Source organism: Camelina sativa, chromosome 8 (assembly GCF_000633955.1).
Source record: "Camelina sativa cultivar DH55 chromosome 8, Cs, whole genome shotgun sequence".
NCBI lineage: Eukaryota > Viridiplantae > Streptophyta > Magnoliopsida > Brassicales > Brassicaceae > Camelina > Camelina sativa.
Window position 1 is genome coordinate 24,003,561 of NC_025692.1, and position 13,225 is coordinate 24,016,785.

General features: G+C 36.0%; 3 protein-coding genes and 1 pseudogene across 3 annotated transcripts; 2 read left to right on the top strand and 2 right to left on the bottom strand.

The window, feature by feature from the left end:
• LOC104708261 (E2F-associated phosphoprotein-like) lies at positions 271–2,005 on the bottom strand. Its single transcript, XM_010424806.2, has 3 exons — positions 1,912–2,005; positions 1,502–1,667; positions 271–681 (listed from the first exon to the last, which is right to left on the bottom strand). The coding sequence occupies exons 1-3, from the start codon at positions 1,940–1,942 to the stop codon at positions 426–428; spliced, it is 453 nt and encodes a 150-aa protein (XP_010423108.1). The 5' UTR covers positions 1,943–2,005; the 3' UTR covers positions 271–425.
• On the top strand, positions 2,954–4,366 carry LOC104709882 (annotated as a pseudogene).
• LOC104708262 (putative pentatricopeptide repeat-containing protein At5g08310, mitochondrial) lies at positions 5,595–8,991 on the top strand. Its single transcript, XM_010424807.2, has 2 exons — positions 5,595–8,388; positions 8,539–8,991. Exon 1 carries the CDS (start codon positions 5,720–5,722, stop codon positions 8,210–8,212), a length of 2,493 nt encoding a protein of 830 aa, XP_010423109.1. The 5' UTR covers positions 5,595–5,719; the 3' UTR covers positions 8,213–8,388; positions 8,539–8,991.
• LOC104708263 (nucleolin 1-like) lies at positions 11,718–13,090 on the bottom strand. The gene is made up of 5 exons (XM_019229127.1): positions 12,675–13,090; positions 12,414–12,554; positions 12,174–12,314; positions 11,947–12,072; positions 11,718–11,863 (listed from the first exon to the last, which is right to left on the bottom strand). The coding sequence occupies exons 1-3, from the start codon at positions 12,839–12,841 to the stop codon at positions 12,203–12,205; spliced, it is 420 nt and encodes a 139-aa protein (XP_019084672.1). The 5' UTR covers positions 12,842–13,090; the 3' UTR covers positions 11,718–11,863; positions 11,947–12,072; positions 12,174–12,202.

Here is a 13,225-nt window from a genome sequence, read left to right on the forward strand (position 1 = left end):
GATTTATCCTTTTCCCCCCGTAACATGGATTTAACTTTGGGATACTTCTTTGCAATCTTGTTATTTACAAATCAAAGAATAGAATAGAGATATACGTTTATAATTCACAGGTTAGACCTATCTACTAAAATGTTCAATAGGGTCTTCGGTGAATCTCAATATCAAAATTATCTTCGTAACCGAGTTTTTTACTCGCTTTGTATTTGGTATTTCATATTTGTTTGATAATCATGTGGACGATTCTGACTTGGGAAATATAGGCGTCGTCACTCGTCAGTCAAAATTCTCAAATGACTTGATTTTTCAAAACTATCAAACAAATATACACTGAAACGTAAAGACAAACGCAAACTACCGAAACAATAATCCTAATCACCTGCTTTCTGAAACCGTTACAAACAGCTAACTCATAAAACCAGGTTGTTCTAAGGCTCGCTTGGAATGACATTAAAGAAATGGTAGATCTCTTCACTATCGACTACTCCAATCTCTGTCGAACAAGCTGAGCAAAAGACCCGGTTAACTTTTTCACTCTCTACAGAATCAGTTTCTTGCATCTCCGAATCTCTCCTTCTTTTACCAATCTTCGAGGGCATTCCTTTTTCTTGCAAAACTGTGTCTTTATCTACTCTGCAATTGACCACAAATACTGCCCTGTACTGTGTCACGTACTGCTCGTGCCTGCAAAAGTTTTACTCACTTGTCTCAATTTCCACAGATAATAATTACTAAAACAAGTTCATCTGTCGATTCACACAGCTCAAAGAAGTGCAAAGGGAACAAAATTATAAACAAGACAATATATTGAAGAGAAGAACAAAAAGAAATCCATTGTTTTAAGTCCTTATGTTAGTCTTATATTGCATGAACATTGTAATAGCCTAGGCGGTTGGTAGTGGATAGTACCTAGGGTTCTAGGATAGGGATTAGACCGATAGTAGAGATTTCTCGTTAATTAAAGTCATAAACCGATTTAGATTCTATGAAGATTGTTGTTATGCTTAAAAAGAATATTTGGATTTTCACATGTTGATGATATCTAGAGCCTGTAACAATGGTCAATAATCTCCAAATCAAGTCAACATTCCAGAATCTAGCAAGTTACTATCAATATATTCTCCAGGAAGCAAACACATTGGTGGGGATTAATAATATTGAACAAGGGAATCTAGCAACATTGTGAAATCAAATGTTTGATGGAATATAAACTATCTATGAAGAAGATAAAACATGTGTTATACGGAATTACACAAATGTTGATTTTCTCGTAAATTAGGCCGTGAACAGTTTTGCATCCTATCAAGTTTGTCATTCCTAAATCTAAAGCCTGTAACAATGGTCAAGAATCTCTAATTACAGGATCGAGCAAGTTACTATCATGAAGCAAACACATGTTTCGAGATGAAACAATGGAATACTAGCAGCAACATTGAGAACTCGAATTGATATAAAAAACTAAGAAGATAAAAAAAACACCAAGTTCTAAGAAAATAGAAATTACCTCTGACACTCTAAGCAGACAGTGGTGAAACAAGCTGGACAGCTAAGTACAGCATCAGAAGGACGACCATCTCTCTTGCTAACCATCCAAAGCTCATCTTTATCATCAAGTTCTGAATCATAGAATTCTGGTTTGATGGAGTAATCAATCTCATCGTCATCCGAAACTGTTACATTGTAGTAGACAATACCAAAATTAGACTCATCAAATCAATATATAGACAATAAAAAACTTATTCTTCTGATTCCACATTGTATAAAATAATATCCTTTAACTTCAACGTAACTTGAAAACAAGAACACAAAATCTCGGGAATTGCAAGAAACCCTAGAATACTGAGCAAAACAACTTTTCTTGTTAGGTTTTACGGCGAATGAAAAAAGAGAGCTAAAAGGGGGTTTTATTTTTACCCGTTTTCTGCGAATTGATCGGAGAAGCCATGGTTTTAAGTTTTGATCTTCACACGACACCTCCTCTTTGTAAAGCTCCGGCGGTGCAGCCAAATCGGAGAAGAAGTCAAATTTTAACTTCCACCAGTAGGCTCCTCTCCTCTTAACGCAAGTGCTAATTGGGCTTTCCAGATAAAAAGATATTTGGGCTTTCGGAAAATTAAGAAAGGCCCATTATAACTAACTCCCAAATAAAAGCAAGCTGTGCAGCCACCACCTAAAAGAGCCCAAATCCGCCATCGCTGTTGGTGTTGAGTTCCTGAGCCGTCGTTGTCGTAGTTTTTGTGGTGTGTTCGTTCGTTTGTGTTAAGGAGGAGGAGATCACCACGGGAAAAGGAAACGTGTTAACGTAAAAACGGTAAATCCTCTATTATTTGACTGAATCAGTTTTAGTTACAGTTAGAGAGTTTCAAGTTGGGGTATGTAGAGGTGAATTACGGAAACATCTAAGAGATTCAGATCAGAGTAAAGATTTTTCCCGATATTGGAAGTGTCAGGGAAGCCGTCTGATTTGTCAAAGTCACCGTAAAAGGTGAAACGTAGCCACCGCGTTTCTAGATTGTCGCGCAAGAAACAGCTGCCTGTGAAAATATGCAAAAAACCTAATTAATCTGTTTTTGAACTGTTTTCTTGTGCTGGAAGTTATCAGTTCTAGTTGCAGTAGCAGTTGCCTATCGCACTTTCTATTCACCAGAGGACGGTATTTGCGAAGCATAGTGTCGTTTTCTTTTGTTATGACTCTTGATTCATGACGTATAAACAGGGATCTGATTGTCTAGGGGTACAGTTATATATTGATATGATTTGATGGCCATTAAGTTGATTCTTGAAAACGATGTTCGAGAACGTAACGAGTAATATGTTTGTTAATGTTAGACTATATATGATGATGTCAAGCCTCGGCTTTATGAACCCTTTTTGATTCGTCAAACAATTAATGCAAAGCGTATTAATTCTTCTTCTTTTTTTTTTTTTTTGCAGTTTCACAGCAAAACCGAGTGGCATGGACATCATCAATCAACTTCCAGACGAGTTGCTCATTGGAAAACTATCACTTGTCCCGACAAAACATGCCGTGGCCACAAGTCTTTTGTCGAAAAGATGGCAATTTCTTTGGAGTTTAGTGTCAAACTTGAGTATGATGATAGCAGTCACAGTGATGGCGACTATAAGAGCTTCACTCAGTTTGTTTACAGGAGCTTGTTGTTAAACAAGGCACCGTTTCTACAGAGCTTATATCTCAAGCTTGGTTCCGAGTGTCAAGTCGTAGATATTGGAATATGGATTGACACTGCAGTTTGGTCACCGTGTGCATGAGCTTAAAATTGATGTCCTAAAGAGCGTTTTCATTCGTTTGCCGAGTAGCCTATACACATGCAAAACACTGGAAACCTTGATACTCATGCGTTGCATTCGTATTGATATTCCTCTTTATGTTTGTCTCCCGTCTCTAAAATTTATGCACCTTGATGATGTGGAGTATCCGGAAAAGGATTCCCTTCGGAGGTTTTATCCGGTTGTCCAAAACTTGAAACAACTTATTGTGGAACACAATGAGCTGGACGTCACTCTCGTTGTGCCTTCTTTACGGAAACTAAAGGTGATCAATTTCGGGAGGGGTGAAAAGGGTAATGGGTTGGTGATAGATACTCCTTCTCTCGTCCACCTTCACATTGGAGATAACTTCCTTTACGACTTCCATCGAATTGAGAATATGCCTATGTTGACATGACTCATGGAGTTAACCAAAACTTTATGAAGGCTCTTACTTCGGTCCGCTTGCTTTCTCTGTGTTTATCACTCTCAGAGGTATATACCATATATATTAACAGATTTTAGCTTGAATGTTTTTGTTTGTTTTCGCCCTTTTTTTTTTCTTACTTGTGTAGTTGTTGTTGTTTTTTTTTTTTGGGTTTAATTGTGTGGTTGTTATTGGTGTACAGGTTATGTCTCCTTCTGGCATGATCTTCCACCGTCTTGTTGATCTGGAACTGAATACATGTGCTCAAGGTTGGTGGGATCTTCTCACTCATATGCTCCAAGATTCTCCCAAACTAAGAGTTCTCAAACTCACCGATGTAAGCGGTTTGCTTTATTATGCTTTTGTGTTTACCCTAATAAAGTTCCCGACCGGATATGGGTGTTTGACTCATGTTAACTGTATTGTTTGCTAATTTGGTCTTAGGAACATGTGCTTGGTTTTTCTAGTAAAGAAACCCCGGATTGCTGGAAGCGACCAAATTATGTTCCCAAGTGTTTGTTGTACAGTCTTGAAGCTTTCGAGTGGAATGGTTACAAAGGGGGACAAGGAGATAGTGAGATTGCGACATACATTTTGGCGAATGCTCGTTTGGCTTGTGCCAAAAAATTTCTAGAATCTGATGAGTTTGAAATGGGTTCATCGTTTTTCCGTTGACGTTTTTGCATACCAGCATAGTAAAATAATAAAAAAGAACAGAGGCAACAACACTAGAAAGTAAGAATCAAGTAAGAATCAGACTCGTCCCTAGCACGAGAGGATGTACGAATCTAGGCCGAACCTCTTACTAATATTTATTCAGTCATGCATTTTAATGTATTTAAATCTCTACAAAAAAACCATGTCTTATTTAATCTTGATTTTAAAACTCTTATCAAATTCATTTGTTATTTAATCACTAATTCAATATATGATTTATAAATATTTGTCAGAATCCAATGTTATTAGTTTAGTGGTTTGTTTTTCTTTTTTTATTAAAATTTCGTGATTTATTTTTGAAGTCAAAATTTACGTTATAATTTAAATAGATTTGAATGTATTTGAAAGTAAAGAATATATAGAAGATTAAAGTGTGTAGGTAAAATATCTTATTTTAAAATTCATATGCTTTCATTTCAAATCATTATATTTTTATTTTAGAGGTTGTTATTGGAAAGATGATTTTTAACTGGACAATTTTTGGGCAGAGGATTTACCGTTTAGAGCCACAAAGTCTTTCTCTACAGATTTGCTTCTCTAATAGAGAGATGATTCTAACCCCTCTGGTAACGAATCAAAGTTATTGGGAATGAATATGGTTTGGTTGTTTTTATATGAACCAGCTGTGGTGAAGTTTGTTTTTTTACTATTAATTATAAAATTATAATTACCCAATATTTTTGGAAATAGTTTAAAGTTGTTACCATAAAAAAAAATTATTAAATTTGTAATTGTATATATAATGTAAACATATTTATTTTTGATTAGATATTTATTATTTTTTAATTTCTAAACAAAATAATAATAATTAATTCGGTTTAATACATATTATGGAAAAAATATATATATACGAAAACCTTAGTATATCTTTATTATATATCTATACTATTATCGAAAATAAAAAATAAATTTGGATTTGGCTCGTTTCTCTCTCACTCGCGTAGCGCCGTGTGAGGCGTCTAAGAGTTATTTCGTCTTTTCAAGTAGGCGATGTGGCATTGTGGAAAAAGTTAGAAAAATGTGGCATTTCCCTAAAAAAATATACTACATTTCTTTTAATTAACTCAAATAAAACCATCTATTATATAATTAAGGTTGACTTTTGTCGGCGACAAAAGAGAAGGTTGACTATTCAACTTAAAATCACGTCTGCAAATCCCGCATTCAAACGCGCTTCTCCAAAATTGCATAATCCAAACGCGGTCTTCAGGTGCCAAAAAAAACGAAAGGGTTTAGGAAAAAAAATCAAAAAATCACATTACCAAAAGGGTTTTTGGGGACTGACTGATTTGTGTGTTCTTTCTTCTTCTCATGGCTTTCTCGAGAATCGCACATCTTTGCCATCGATTCTCTAGACAACAACAACAACTTCACAGACCATTCACGACGAAGCTAGATAACACCAGATTCCTCCGCCATCCCAATCAATCCAAGCTTGCCCATAACATAATCGCCATCTTCACAAGACAGCCTTTTTCACCTGACGACCCTGAGTTACTGAGACTCGCTCCAGAGCTAAACACCAAGGTAGTCGAAACCGTCTTGAATGGATTCAAAAGGTGGGGTTTGGCTTATCAGTTCTTCAATTGGGTTTCTAAACAGGATGGTTATAGAAACGATATGTATGCTTACAATGCCATGGCTTCTATCCTATCACGTGCTCGACAAAATGCCTCACTGAAAGCTTTGGTTGGAGATGTTCTGAGTTCTCGTTGTTTTATGTCTCCTGGAGCGTTAGGGTATTTTATTAGGTGTTTGGGTAATGCTGGGCTGGTGGAAGAAGCAAGTTCTGTTTTTGATGGAGTTAGAGAGATGGGTCTTTGTGTTCCCAATGCATATAGTTATAACTGTTTGTTAGAAGCGATTTCTAAGTCCAATTCAAGCTCGGTTGAGTTGGTTGAGGCGAGGTTGAATGAGATGAGGGATTACGGGTTTCATTTCGATAAGTTTACTCTTACACCAGTTTTGCAGGTTTACTGTAACACTGGGAAGTCTGAGAGTGCGTTGAGTGTTTTTAACGAGATTCTTAGTCGAGGCTGGCTTGATGAACATGTTTCTACGATCTTGGTTGTGTCATTTTGCAAGTGGGGTCATGTGGATAAGGCGTTTGAGTTGATTGAGATGTTAGAAGAACGCCATATTAGGTTGAACAGTAAGACGTATTGTGTTTTGATTCATGGGTTTGTAAAGGAGTCTCGGATTGATAAAGCGCTTCTGTTGTTTGAGAAAATGTGTCGGATGGGTATGGTCGTTGATATTGCATTGTATGATGTGTTGATAGGTGGACTTTGCAAGGTTAAAGATCTTGAGATGGCTCTTAGTTTGTATTTGGAGATTAAGAGGTCAGGAATTCAACCTGATAGAGGAATACTTGGGAAGCTAATATGTTCATTTTCTGAAGAAAGTGAATTAATTCGGATTACAAAAGTGATCATTGGAGACATTGACACAAAATCTGTGATGCTTCTTTACAAATCTTTATTGAAGGGGTTTATTAGGAATGATTTGGTGCACGAGGCTTACAATTTTATTCAGAACCTCATGGGAAATCATGAGTCGGATGGTGTGTCTGAGATTATCAAGCTTCTTAAGGATTATAATAAAGCGATCCTCCCAGATTCAGATTCTCTTAGCATTGTGATTGACTGCTTAGTCAAAGCTAACAAGCTGGATATGGCAGTGACCTTGTTGCGTGATATTGTCCAGAATGGCCTTACTCCAAATCTTATGATGTACAACAACACAATAGAGGGGATGTGTAAAGAAGGAAGGTCGGAAGAGAGCTTGAAACTCTTGGGAGAAATGAAGGATGCCAGAGTTGAACCAAGTCAATTCACACTTAATTGTATTTATGGTTGCTTGGCTGAACGATGCGATACTGCAGGGGCACTCGATCTGCTGATAAAGATGCGTTTTTATGGATTTGAGCCATGGATAAAGCATTCGACTTTGCTTGTCAAAAAACTTTGTGAGAATGGGATGGCTGTTGATGCTTGTAAATACCTCGATGATGTGGCTGGAGAAGGTTTCCTTGGTCACATGGTTGCCTATACTGCTGCAATTGATGGTGTCATTAAAAATGAGGGAGTAGATAGAGGTTTAGAGTTATTTCGAGACAGATGTTCCAAAGGTCATTGCCCTGATGTGATTGCATATCATGTATTGATAAAGGCTCTATGTAAAGCATGTCGAACTACGGAAGCTGATAACGTGTTTAACGAAATGGTATCGAAAGGACTAAAACCTTCTGTTGCTACTTATAACAGTATGATAGATGGATGGTGCAAAGAGGGTGAGATTGACCGGGTCATGTCGTATATAGCAAGCATGTGTGAGGATGAGAAAGACCCTGATGTTATTACTTATACTAGCTTAATCCATGGGCTATGTGCTAGTGGAAGACCTAGTGAAGCAGTCTCTCGTTGGAACGAAATGAAGGGCAAACATTGCTATCCAAATAGAATTACTTTCATGGCACTTATTCAAGGTCTTTGCAAGTGTGGCTGGTCTAGTGAAGCCTTGGTTTATTTTCGTGAGATGGAAGAAAAAGAAATGGAGCCTGATTCAGCTGTATACTTGTCGCTTGTAAGCTCTTTCCTGTCAAGAGAAAACATCAGTGCCGGGTTTGGGATATTCAGAGAAATGGTTAATGAAGGAAAATTTCCGGTTTCAGTAGATAGGAACTATCTACTTGCTGTTGATGCTACAAATAAGTTTGTGGAAGACTCTAAGACATCATGTTATCTTACAGGTCTAATAAAAAGCGGCAGACTTCCACTTATAGCTATTTTGAGTAGAAAATGAGTCAAACGCCAAACGATGCTAACTGAAACAGCGGACTTACCAAGATTGGTTGCAGAGCTGTTCAGCTGATGATTTGGCATATAAGCTCAGCTTTGAAACCAATAAGAAGCTAGCTTCTTGTTGCTACTCTTGGTCTGATGCCATGGACCCAGCTAGCACTAGCTCCTTCTTACAAGGTATTTGCTCTGGAGCAAGATTTTATTTTGTCTTCTTAACATTATGCACTTAGAATTGAAAAAAAGGTAATAAGAATTACTCTATATGTGTTTGGAATTTGGATCATTAATAGCAATGTTTATATTGACGTTACAATTACTGGCAACCAGGTTTCACAAGTTATCTGTGATGAGAGACTACGCGCAGAGGTTCTGTACTATATGGATCAGCACTTCATTGGCTGGTAAAGCTATGATTTAATCGAAACTGTTGCAGAAACTTCTGACATTCAATACGGGTCCTCAACGAGTGGCTGATAGCTCTGCGCGCAATGTTCAAGCTGAGATAGTTGCATTTGGATCCAGATTGAAGACGAAATTCAAGATACTAATCTGAGATGTATAGCAGGATTAACCAGTTGAATAAAGCAGTAAAAGTTTATGGAATCCAGAGGTCAGCTTTGCTGCTTTGACTGTGTATTTGCTATATTTTTATTTATTTGTAGACAATAACTGGAATCCACCAGTCTATTTAGTTGTTTGTCAACAAACTTTTGCTTTGTAATTTTCCATCAGAACCCTCTCAACATTTCGGGCTAAACTAATCTGAAGGCTCCATCACTTCCTCAACTCAAATATATATCTGCCGGTTTAGCAACCCAGTCGCTGATTGTACCAGACCTGAAATTGATTGAATTATTGAACCAGTAGTTCATAAGGGAAGAGGGGGGAGGGACCGCACCGCAGCTTCTTTGAATTGGGTGAATGGGGAACACGTGGCATGAGATATTATATTTTAAAAACAAATTAAAACTAAAATCAGAAAACAAAAAAACATTAAAAAAACGATAAAATTTTAGGTTTGATTTATAAATAAAATTTAAATTTACATTAAACGAGGTTATATGTGTGTTGGAATTTATATAGAAGAATCACAATTCAGATTCTACAATCAAATAATATTATATGTTGGTTTTAGTTTAGAAAAAAGAATTATGGTTTATAAATAAAGATTATGATTTAAATTTTACAATTAAATGAAATTATATATCGATTTAAGTTTATAAAAAAATAGTTAGAATTAGATTTTACAATTAAATAAAATTAAATGTTAGTTTGGATTGAGATTTCACAATTAAACGCAATTATATGTTGATAAATGAAGTTAGTTTGTTTATTTTTAAAATAGATTTGTGTTGGGCTATTGGGTATAAGGTCATGGCCTTATAGTTGTAGACTTTCAACTCACATATTTAACGATAATTTTCACATATTTAACGATAATTTTGGTTTTGGTGTTATTTATCTCATAGTCATTTGATATCAAAGGAGTCAGTTTAGAAGCTTATGCTTTTTTTGTGAAATTGACTTCGGTGAACCACTGTTGCACAAATGTTATCTACTTGATTTAATGATGACACTAATCATTAGTGGAATCAGTTTCATGAACATATGCGTGTGTAATTTTTTTATTTCTTTAACCCCTAATATTATTTTTGTTTTCAGAAAAGTACATTATGATTGCAAATGCAAAATCTTCCATCAATCATAGAAACGACATTGAAAGATTATGGTTGATGATCCTAACAAGTAACTACTAAAATTAATTAAGAAGATATCCAGGAACTGATAGATTGTATCGGCCACTAACTTACAACATCAATCAGACCTCTATCTAAGATGATGTAAGTTCAAACTATATATTGTAAGTCTTTTGATTAATTAAAACAACATTTGTAAAGTAACTTGTGCATCTTATTTGTAGCCTGATATCGAGAGATTTTGACTTACTGGATGGGATATTTTCTGGTTCGAAGATTTTCCATTGGGTATTGAACTATTGATGCTTTTGAAGAGCACATTTTACATCATATCCGGACCTTACATGTTGCTCTTTCAATCTGATCATTTGTTAAAGTTGAAATTTGTTAATCTGAAATGTCTTCTACTTGTTGTGTAAAGTTTTGATTTCTTTAACCCAAATTCTATTATTTTTGTTTTCAGGAAGTTTACTTTTCTACTGCATAAGAATTGACTCAAGATCATGACCCTTTGCTCCGGATGCATCACACTATGCTATATACAGGATCTGATGACTTGTCCTTTGAATTGCAGGACACTGATGGTGTTGGGTGGGGTGAAAGTGGGTATATCTATGTACCTCGAGGGATGGGGTTAATAGTAAAATTCGTTGTAATGCAAGTGGTTTAAGACTTCAATCTTATGAATACTCTACGTTTGCTTAATTTATGCTTAGGTTTTGGGTTTATGTTTGCTTATGAAAAGCCCTTCCACTACGTAACACTTCAACTTATTATTTTTATGGGATTTTTTGAGAAAGTATTGTTTCATGAGTGTGGATAATGGGAAACAGATATTGAAAGATTACGAATTTCTGATTGATATCCTAACTACTACTATTAATTAAGAAATATAACACTATTAACATTGATTATCCAACTACTAATATTATTTTCCGATCTTAACTACTAATATTGATGATCCTAACTGGATCGGTCTATCGTTTTCTAAAAATTTTAGTATTACTTCTCAAATACCCTCATTTTTTTTTTATCATTTGAGTGTCTCCGCCAGTTAACTACCAAAAAAGAAAGATGGTATTTGTCTCGTTAGCCCATCTAGAAAGGTTAACTTCTTTCTCATCGCTCACTCTGATTTTTTCTTTTTGTGAAATACAGAGACATGATACATGCTGAAAGGGATACTCTTTATTAGTCTATTAGTTAAAGTACTTAACCAACTTGAAAATAGGAAGCAATAATACCACTACTTTCGACTCGCACGTTCCCCTACAGAATCGGACTTAATTGACCCGATTACTCACTAGTCATTGTAACGAAACGGGAACATTTTTACTGAGTTACTGGGTCTCGAATATAATTTGGGCCTAGACTATACCCACATTTTTAATATTTAATAAAGTTGTTGTTCGTTTGGTGTCCCATCGGAGATAATGCTTTTGTCTACCTAATCAATCAATCGAATCGTATGACACGAGGCACATACTTGGGTAATACTGTTATCCAAGGCAGATAATGATTATTGCACTAACAGCATAGGTAGGTAAATTAGTAAAACAAGGCACATGATGATTATTGACCCAGACGGGAAAACCCAAAGTACAGCAATAAAAATGGTTTGTATTGCATCAGAAGTTAAAAAAAAAACAGCCAAGGGCGAGCTTCTTTGTCTTCTATAGAGAGAGCTTTCTACACCTTAGTCATCTTAGCCTTCTTCGTATCTAAAATAAAGGACGAATTCATATGATATGTCACTTTTGTTATCACAAAGCACAAAAAAAACACAAGCAAATTGATGTGTACCTGGGCAGCCTTGTAAGAAACGGCGGTAGCCAAAGCTCTTATCCGGTACAGAATCAACCTTGGCAACTACGTTGCATCCTTCCATGTAACTTCCACTAAGTTCCAGCGCCTTCTCTCCTGCGCCTTCTCCCATAATATAAATTAAAGCTTTGCTGTAAAAATCAACAAAAAAACACAAGTCTTCAGTTTACTAGCATTTTTTAACAAATCACAATTGGAGGAAGAAGCTACAAACCTGTCAATCCTGCTAATAGAAATATCCATGACCTCTCCACATGAACGGAAATGTTTACTCAAGGCACTCTTGAGATCATCCTCAGGAAGGGAAGTGTCATATCCCGTAACTGAAATCCCAAAGCAGCTGCAATATATACATAATAAGAGATGATATTATAATCAACAACACAAAGAACATCATAATCTCCACTGATACAAACACCTCCTAAGAAAAATCGATTTTACCGTCTTTTATTCATAACAGCATTGGAATTTCACGGTAACCTTAAAACCACAACAGATACTTTCCATCCTCCAGCGTCGCTTCCATTAAGTTTCAGCGCCTTCTCTGATGCGCCTTCTCCCAAAATAGAAATGAAAGCATAGCTGTAAGGAAAAGAAAACATGTTTTTAGTTATTAAAAAAACTTGGGAGCTGGGGGAAATCGGACGGAGGGAGAAGCCACAAACAAACAAACAAACAAACCTTTTGAGAACACCGCCAACTCCTCTGGTCAGAGAAATACCAGTGATCTCTCCACATGAAGAGAAACACTTGCTCAAAGAGCGCTCGATATAAGCCTCAGGAAGCGAAGTGTCAAATCCAGAAACAAGAAAAGTGGTGCTTCTGCAATAATGATGATATCAGATATCAACAACACACACACACACGCGTATATATATATATATATATTTATAGATACAACAAATCTACAAGAAAAAGAAAAAGAAAAAATCAAAAATTTACTGGTTTTTTCGTTTGGATTGAGCTCTAAAAGCAGCCGCTTTAGGGCAAAAAGCACTGTCTGGTCCCTGATTAGGCAAAGCATGAACAACTACATTCCACCCTCCCACGTCACTTCCATTAAGTTCCAACACCTTCTGTCCTGTGCCTTCGTCTCCCTGAATCTCCATGAAAGCAACGCTGTAAAAAAAAAAAAAAAAAAGCCAATGTAATATTTAAAACCTTTGAGCTGGAAAATATATATTGGAGAGCATAAAGAAGAAGCCTCAACCATAAAAATAACCTGCTGAGAGTAGAGGTTACAACGTTTCTTGGAATATAAAAAATTTTGATCCAACCACATGAAGCGAAATGTTTTCTCAACGCGCGTGTGAGATCATACTCACCAAGCGAAGTGTCATACCCAGTTATGTTAAAACTTATGCAACTGAAATCATTTGATAAACATTATCAACACACATACACAAGAACATCATCATAAATCAATCTTTTTACAGTTACAAATCTCTTCCTAAAGAACAAAAAAAAACAAAAAAAAAATCATCAATTTTACC

What these genes read in the sequence shown, in the direction of transcription:
- LOC104708261 (XM_010424806.2), bottom strand. Translation starts at nt 1,942, where the DNA reads ATGGCTTCTCCGATCAATTCGCAGAAAACGG. An exon ending in GATCAATTCGCAGAAAACGG is followed by an intron (nt 1,668 to 1,911) that starts GTAAAAATAAAA and finishes ACAATGTAACAG; the next exon opens with TTTCGGATGACGATGAGATT. An exon ending in GTCTGCTTAGAGTGTCAGAG is followed by an intron (nt 682 to 1,501) that starts GTAATTTCTATT and finishes AAACTTTTGCAG; the next exon opens with GCACGAGCAGTACGTGACAC.
- LOC104708262 (XM_010424807.2), top strand. Translation starts at nt 5,720, where the DNA reads ATGGCTTTCTCGAGAATCGCACATCTTTGCCATCGATTCTCTAGACAA.
- LOC104708263 (XM_019229127.1), bottom strand. Translation starts at nt 12,841, where the DNA reads ATGGAGATTCAGGGAGACGAAGGCACAGGACAGAAGGTGTTGGAACTT. An exon ending in CAATCCAAACGAAAAAACCA is followed by an intron (nt 12,555 to 12,674) that starts GTAAATTTTTGA and finishes TCATTATTGCAG; the next exon opens with AAGCACCACTTTTCTTGTTT. An exon ending in GTTGGCGGTGTTCTCAAAAG is followed by an intron (nt 12,315 to 12,413) that starts GTTTGTTTGTTT and finishes TTTTCCTTACAG; the next exon opens with CTATGCTTTCATTTCTATTT.